This window comes from Phaethon lepturus, unplaced genomic scaffold, assembly GCF_000687285.1.
Source record: "Phaethon lepturus isolate BGI_N335 unplaced genomic scaffold, ASM68728v1 scaffold47507, whole genome shotgun sequence".
NCBI classification, from domain to species: Eukaryota; Metazoa; Chordata; class Aves; order Phaethontiformes; family Phaethontidae; genus Phaethon; species Phaethon lepturus.
The window spans coordinates 812-8,947 of record NW_010552008.1 but is presented as its reverse complement, the minus strand read 5'-3'; the positions used below and the strand labels follow the sequence as shown (position 1 = coordinate 8,947).

The window sequence follows — 8,136 nt, the reverse complement described above, 5'->3', positions numbered from 1 at the left end:
GCTACGAATTGTAATGCCTGGATTTCAGGTGCAGATTTGAGTTGCATTCACAGGAGCAGAAAGCTGCTAGGGTTAGTTTTCAGGTAAACGTGTGTCTCTAGTACAAAGCCAGATACATTAAAAACCCATAGATACCTTGCCTCTGACTTGACAATCTTTGGAATATGTTCACATAGGAGGTAATTCTAGTTACACTGATTTCAGTAGACTCAGGATTCCTTCTCAGTCTATAGGCATAAAAAAATTTAACAAAGGACTTTAATAAGGCCATTTCCTAGCCTATAAATAAAGCACATTTTCAAAGACTAAAATCTTGAAACATGGAAGCACCACAAAGGAGCTGTAGTTTCAGAACAGTGCATTACCTATTCTGGCTAAAACAATTATCACTGTGCAATAATTAAGCATAAGGGTACTCCCACTTAAGTTAGTTCAGCATGTGTGTTGTATTGCAAGACTGGGGTCATGCCTTTTATAACAAAAGAAACAGCCACCTACCACCTTAGATTCCGATATATACACTTACCAAAAGTACTATTCATATAGTAGGATATTGTTTATTCCACACACTATTAGGAAGATAATCTTACTCTGTTTCCCAACTACACAGTAATAAATTAATGCTGCTGCTCTACCTTGAGAAGAAAAAAATTAAGGCCCCAAAAGCTAGATTGTAAAGACCCAGAATGGTGTGTTCTAAAGAGACGGCTCATTGTCAAGGATTTATATTACCACTTGCAGTGGAAAACAGATACCATTTTAACAGGTTTTTCTAAAGAGGTGGCAAAAGGGAAAGAAGATAAGGACTTTTCACAGTGTAACATTTACCTGAAAGAATAAGTAAGAAATGCAAGAGGAGGTCAGCATTAACATAAATCCAAAGAAGTCTTTTAAAGAAATTTAGCAGTCTTAAAAGCTACATGGATATAGAGCATTTAAAAAACAGAATAAAAATCAGTAAGAAATCATCATGGATTTGGGGCAGGAGGTTTGAAGAACCCAATCTTCCGGCAGTATCGGACAATAAATGGCACAGAAACTATAGTAATGCTGATTCGTACTGGAGCAAACAATTTGTGAATAGCATATGCCAACACAAATGTGCTTGTACCAGCAGCCATTTTAGATTGCAACGATGATTCACTGAAACCAAGTTTGAAGAGAACTGCAGTCATATCCACACCACTGGGGAAAAGAAAACAAGATTTTTTTTTAGTTTATTTTAAGGTTAGATGCTAAAGGTTATAAATTAAAAGTGCTATTCTTTCACAGAATTTAACATGGCATACTTAATATTACATACCAACTCTGGAATTTATGTTTAAATCTAGATGTTGTTAAATAATAAAAACAATTATTTCAGCAGTAACAGCTCAAGTTATTTCTGTAGCAACAACACAGGCAATATTTTCAGATGCACATTTTTTTTTTCTTAAATTGATAAGTTTCCTGTGAAGTCAAGTATGTTCTTAGTTTTACAACTGCAAGCATGTGCATGGAGAATACTCAGCCCCATGCTCAACCTTCTGATAAAATAATCTATTTCTCTACTTTTGAATTTTAAGAGTTAGAAATTTGTGAGTTTGTGTGGGAAATTATTCTTCCATAAATTTACAATAAAGTCTATTCTATTTCTTGAAGAATGTTATCACATAAATATAGATCAACCCAAACCAAATAAGGTACCTGTCGTTAGGCTGAGAGTGTTCTAACAGGAATACAAAACTGTTAAAATGACAAGTATCTTATCTAAAATCTAGCAATTGAAGGAAATATGATGGATCTGAAATAAGCGTTATCCACCAAATCCATTAATATTTTAATTCTCTATAGACATATCAGCTTTCATTAAGGTTCCTATGTTTGGAGCAATTTTCCAAAAGAAGTTGTTACTGTAACTTTTCCCCCCTCACTTGCCAGTATAGTATCTTATAACTGGGAGTTAAATCATACCTGAAAGAAAAAATTTTCATTGTCACCCTGTGCCACGATGTAGTAAAAGAGAGAAATCAGGCATTCACATATTCTCACTGAAGTCCCCCATTTCCTCTGTTGAAATACCTCATGCTCAACAGACACATCTATAACTGATGCATTTGCACCAGAAGCCACATACACAATTTCCCACCTGACTCCTATTTCTTAATCTAACCCTGTTTCAGTGACTGTTGCCTTCTGCAATTTCAGCTGCGGAAACTGAGTTCAACACCCAGAAAAATAAGTTTATCTCTAAGCCCCAGCACTTTTGTATGGCTCTATCTGTACAGACCATCCTATGTTTGAGAACAAAAGATATCTCTCCAGAACAAAAATAAATTTTCCCATCTGGCTGGTTACTCTGATGCAGTCTTGTCTCTGCTGTTTTCACCTGCCTACCATGGACTGTGAACCTATGCAAAAAAACCACATACATCTGTCTTCTCTCATGCCTGACGGGAGATTAGATCCATTTATGCATCCACCTATACTCAAAATTCAGAAGATTACTGTGTGTAGATCAAATGGGCATGAAGTATATGTCTCCTTCCAGAAATAAGCACAACAGTGAGATATTTTCCTTGGCTAAACCATTCCCTAGAGGCTACTGACAACTGTACAAACCTCACCTTGACACTGCCAGGTAGAAGATTCCTAGAGATACTAATGAAATTCCAACATGGAATGAAACCCCTACAGCACCATATTCTTTAAAAACTTGTTTCAGTTGCTGGGATTTGTTGAGTTTCTTGTTTTCACCACTGGGATCTGTGGCTGCCTTTTCAGGGGATACACCTGCATCCTGAAAAGAAAACAATTAAAAGTATTTATTAGCTTTAAGCACAATATCATATTCTAGTCAGCTGAACCAACCTGAAATAATGAAAGAAGTAGCTTGCATACAGTGCTATTCAGAATGCTTTGGGAAAGACAGAAAAACTTTCGCTTTTTCACATCAGGGTAGCAGATGCCTGTGTCAGAGCCCATGCAAGCTCCCTTTTCCAAACTATTCATATCAAAGGGATGCACTGAGCTTGGTGCAAGTTTGTACGCAATGCAAGTTTCATAATTAAAAAGAGTTATCACAGTCCCAGCCTTCCATCTGATCCAAACGGATGCCAGGGCACATCCACATAGTTGCTTGAGCGATGAGGCTGAGGTGCCAAAGAGATCTTGGCTTACACCCACTGCTCAGTTTTATACAGCTATTCTTGTAACACAGCTTTCTGTTCAAGGGCTAAGCAGCTGATGGCACTGGAAGCATACATGATACCAGACTGATGCTGGCTTGCTAACGACTCAGTGATAGAAGAGGTCCAACATTTAAGTTCCTATAAATCACCATCTACAGACCATCTGAAAAAGGAACCATGAAACTGCTGCTGTTGACAGCAACAAGCAATACTGTTGCCACAGTGTAGGCAATAGTTACATAGACATGCCAGTGCTGGTGTAAATAGCCTAACTTCACTGAAAATGTTTGTCACAGTAAAAATTTATTGACAGCTTTTTATCTGGGTAAATTTAAAGTGCAGGACTTCATACTAAAACATATCCCAAAGCAATTTGATAGTGCAATGCAGAAAAAGAAGGGCATTTACACTGCTAGTAATAAGGCAGGCCTTGGATACCTCCTCATACTTGCCATAGAAGAAATATGAACTGGAGAAAGAATACGTTTCCACAAAGACTTTAGGCCTTCTCTCTAATTAGCAAGCAGTTATCAGGAAAGATTAGAAGAGTCCTTTCTTTTCAGCTGAATTCAGCAGCAGTTGTGACAATTCGACAGCCAGATTAAAGGCCACTGCAGCCCCAGGACAGGTACAGCTACTGAATGCCTGGCACCACTTCATCCTACTGTAAATTGCTTTCAAGGCACACAAATTAGAAGAACAACACTTTTGATTAATTCTTGGACTTGTCAAGATTGTAAATTAGGATACAAGTGAGGCTCCTCTTACAACACTCATGGTAGGATGAACTCGCTTTAATCAGTGATTTTAACCACACCACCACCCTCAACCCCCCACCCCCAAACTGTTTGCTGCTGTTTTTCTCTTTTTAATTGTCATTTTTGTTACTCAGTATTTCATTTTGACAGGAAATCACACTGATCCATAAATAAGTGTTTAGGGAATTGTGTAGCTCAACTTATTCTGATTCTTGTATTTCTAAATTTTTCAAACATAATGAATAGTGTCAGATTTATTTTTTTTTGCTCATGAGACAAAGCAATATTTGAATAGAAACTGAAACTTGACTAAAAAAAAATACGCACAGTAGAAAAAGAAATCTTTTACTGCCTAACCCAAGCAGTTTTAATACTAGAGAGTAAATGAGGAAAAAATGTTCAAATATATATTTTTTGAAGCAAGCTCATTAAGAAAAAGAATGGATTCATAGTGAGATAATCTAATTACTTCCAATGGTTAATTACTTTCAGCCACTGGAAGTAATTAGATTCCACACATAGCTGTATTGCATGGCTGCTACTTCATCATGTTTCAGAACTTATTCTCTTACTCTTCAGTTTTATTATAGGAAAAGGGGGCTGGGGGGAGAGGAGGGAAGAATGCTGTTTTAACTCCCAGTCTGTAAAGTTTACATACTGAGTAATTGAATGGAACTAGTTGAATAAACTGAACAAAATAGTCTCATAATACCTTCTGCCAAAAGCTGTCCTAACAATTCAATCACGTGCTTAGTCAAGAATACTCATTTATTCAACAGTGTGATTTTCTTAAAAGCCAAGTGTGGTTTGAATGGTATTTTAAGATTTAATAGCTTATAGTGAATTTTTCATCCAAAGAAAGATGATAATTGTCTATTTAAGGAGCCAAACATGAAGATTTTCTTCAGATAGCTGCCACGAAAACAGGAGCCGACAATCTACAGAGATACGTAAGACTCAGAGGTGCTGTGGGTCTTACCGCCACACTTGCAAGATGGATCATAAGGACTAATAGCTTGAAAAATAGCCTGTTCTCATCATCCAAGCACATTTCAATTCACTCAGGCTCACATGCCAAGTAATTTCTGATGGTATCGTTGTGATGGTTGTGTATAGTATTGTATCTGAATGGCTAAAAAAGTACCACTTCAGCAAATATTATCTGGACTACCGAGTACGGTCATGTCCTCACTAACGTACAACAGCTAAGAAAGCTACCTATTTTCCATATAATTTTGCTACAATTTTTCTGCTAGAAAGCCAACTTTATTCCCATCGTTTAGAGAAAGATTCAGCTTCTGGATGAACTAAGGCATGAAAACAAAACTGAAACATCCTATCATGCTTTGTAACGAGGCTACAGAAATTAACTTGAAAATTAAGCTATAGAAATTAAGTTGTAAATGAGGCTTTGTATGGAAAACTCACATTCACAATCTTGGCACAAGCAGGTGTCAAGCAGGTCCCTGCCTCCTACAGAAACTCAGCATAAATAGGATTTAATAGTGTACTGTAGTGTAAAAAACAGTTACATGTAAGGCCTGCATTTGCTTTTCTCCCCGAGTCAATTCAAATTTAAAACCAAAACAATGAACGGTACAAATTCACACAAATCTTTCCTTTACATCTCCAGAAAATGAACTGAATGTTGAAAGCATGCTGCAACTGAGTGCACGTCCGTATTTTATCCCTCAGCTAATAAAAGGTACAGAGTCAGGCACAGGACATCTGTCTGCAGTCATGCCACCACCACCCACTGCCATTTTCAGGGGTTGAAACACTTTTTGAAAATCTTTTCAGCCACCACCACCAGGAACACTGGGGCTTCTCTGTGTCTGAATTACTGAAAACCCCTTTTTTTCATTCTTCGTGACTCACCTGAAGTGCTCAAACTCTACAGCCCCCAAGCAAAACAAGCCTCCCCCCGAGGCGGCGGTACGGGCCAGCTGAACCCTTAATCTTGAAGACACCCCCAAAAGCTGGAAAACACTTCCAGGCCAAGACAACTTTAACCAAAGCTACGATCCGCTCCCCACCAAGGCATCCCCCTCCAGAGGCGGGCCCTGAGGCCGCGCTGCCCCCTCACACTGCGCGGTACCTCACGGGGGGCTCTCAGGCACCCCCCTCCCCACCTACCTTGGCGGAGGTGCCAGCGGCGGTTCCCAGCCTTACCAGGGCCAGCGGCGGGCTGAGGCCAGCCTGGGCGAGGCGAGGACCGCAGCCCAAAACGCGGGGGACGGTGGAGAGCGGGAGACGGCACAGGGGGCTACGCGGGACCGCCGGCGGCCGCAGCAGGCCCAAGCGCACCAGGCGGTACATAGCAACGGCGCAACAACAACGCAGCCCCAACTCTGCGCGCCGAACAGAGCGAGCAACCAGACCTGACAAGCCGAACACCCGCCCCACCCAACGGCATTTTTAAAGGCGCAGCGCCTTTAAGCAGGCGGGCTGCCGCCGCCGGGCGGTTACTTGGGTGAGGGCGGTTACAGGTGTCGCAGGCCGCTGGCGGGGGGAAAGCGGTGCGCGCTTTTGGTCTGAAGGAAAAAAAGTCTCTAAGGGCGGTGTGTTGCCACTTGGGACGGTGGAAGGTAGTCCCCTGTCTTATCTTGGCCGCCTAAACCCTCTCCAGCGCCTTTCTGGAGCGAGCTGTAGGAGCGTGACCGCGGCAGCTTTTCGGTGTGGCCTTGTTGGTAGCTCGCTAAGGGGAGAGAACTGCTTTTCCAGGCCCCTCGGCGGTATTTAGGCCTATAAGCCTGTAGGGGAGGTGGTGCCTGTTGTTTTTCAGAGTGCTCCTGAAGTCTGCGCGTACGTTAAAGTGGAGAGGCGGTTGAAGTGTCATTGCTGCTGCAGTTCTGGTGCATGGGCTCACAGTGTACCAGTTTATTTAATTACCACCTTTATCTTGAGGAGCTCTAGTAATTTGCCAAGACTTCATGGTACAGGGAAGAGTGCAAATGCAGAGCTTTTCTGGTCCCAAAGGGTTCACATCATCTCTGCGACCTGGAGGAGTCTTCCAACAAACACTGTGAAGGTCTCATGCTTGCAGCCCTGTTGTTTCTAGATTAAAACTGCAGCAGGAAAAGTAGTAATTAAAAATACCGTTGAAGTGTAACATCACTGTGGGAGAATTGCAGATGTGGCGGGGGATACTCCTGGCAGGGTGAATCCCAGTGCCCTGGGGAGCTCCATTTCAACAAGCAGGGCTTTGGTTGATGGGAAAGATCTCTTCACATAGGGTAATTTTCAGGATCAATGCGTAACTGTGGTGATTTCCAGGCCTTTTGTGCTCTTTCAACCATTCAATGTTAATGCTGCTGAACACAGTTTAATATCTGCACGTTGACTGCTACCCTGCGCAATGCCAAGGCTGTTCATAACTGCAGTCACTGCAGCTTTCTGAAATGGTGGCTCCTTGCCATCACCCACAAGGCTGCTCGCTGCGGAGGGGGGAGGTTAATATTGCCTAACTTTATTAATGTACTGAAACAATGCATCTGAATGTTAAGCTCTGGCAATAAAATACTTCTCTTTTCCTAATTACTAAGCCTTTCCTCTTCAAGCACATTGTTGTTTTTAGTGATGTAAGCGTACAGGGCTGAGTACAATGGGGGAACTGTGTCAGATAAATAGGAGGTTTTCCTTACGGAAGAGCTTACAATTTAGGAGCACAAGCTGGAACTGCACAGGACAACACTGAATGGTACAATGCTGGAACGGCATGGTGGGTGGCTCTTGTTAGGTGCAATGCACCATGGAACAGATGGGTTTGAAGGAGTATCTGGGAGGAAGAGAGGGAGAGAGCTTTGCATGCATTAAAATAAACCCTCTTCAGGGCATAACAAAGAGCACTGCCAGTTCTAGGGTTTTACACTTCCCTTAGTTCTTGCTTCATAAATCTAGTGTGTCTCTCTTAATGCTTTGTGAAAGAATAGTTTCTTGGAACACAATTTCATGTATTTATTATGTTCAAGTATTTATTATGTTTATTACTGTTCCAAAGCAGTTTGCTAATGTGTTTTCTGTGACTGTTTATACACCAGCACCACCTGAGTAGACAGATGATGTTAACATGGCAGTGCTCTAATCATAGCACACTACTTTTTCTGAATTATAAGAAATCCCAGGAGTTAATTCTGGTCTCAGAAAAGGAGATGTCAGGTTCCACTGGCATGGCCACATGTACACGGGACACTTCGCTGTGTTTGTCT

The 8,136-nt window shown here is 41.4% G+C and overlaps 1 protein-coding gene across 1 annotated transcript; it reads right to left on the bottom strand.

Moving 5' to 3' along the window:
* Positions 1 to 968: 968 nt before the first annotated feature.
* Positions 969 to 6,247, bottom strand: FAM210B (family with sequence similarity 210, member B). Its single transcript, XM_010291094.1, has 3 exons — positions 6,065 to 6,247; positions 2,607 to 2,779; positions 969 to 1,185 (listed from the first exon to the last, which is right to left on the bottom strand). The coding sequence occupies exons 1-3, from the start codon at positions 6,245 to 6,247 to the stop codon at positions 969 to 971; spliced, it is 573 nt and encodes a 190-aa protein (XP_010289396.1).
* Between the last annotated feature and the right edge of the window lie 1,889 nt (positions 6,248 to 8,136).

Coding starts and splice junctions, on each gene's coding strand:
- FAM210B (XM_010291094.1), bottom strand. CDS start 6,247: ATGTACCGCCTGGTGCGCTTGGGCCTGCTGCGGCCGCCGGCGGTCCCG. Junction 2,780..6,064: donor CCGCTGGCACCTCCGCCAAG/GTAGGTGGGGAG, acceptor TTTTCTTTTCAG/GATGCAGGTGTATCCCCTGA. Junction 1,186..2,606: donor TTCTACCTGGCAGTGTCAAG/GTGAGGTTTGTA, acceptor TCTTTTCCCCAG/TGGTGTGGATATGACTGCAG.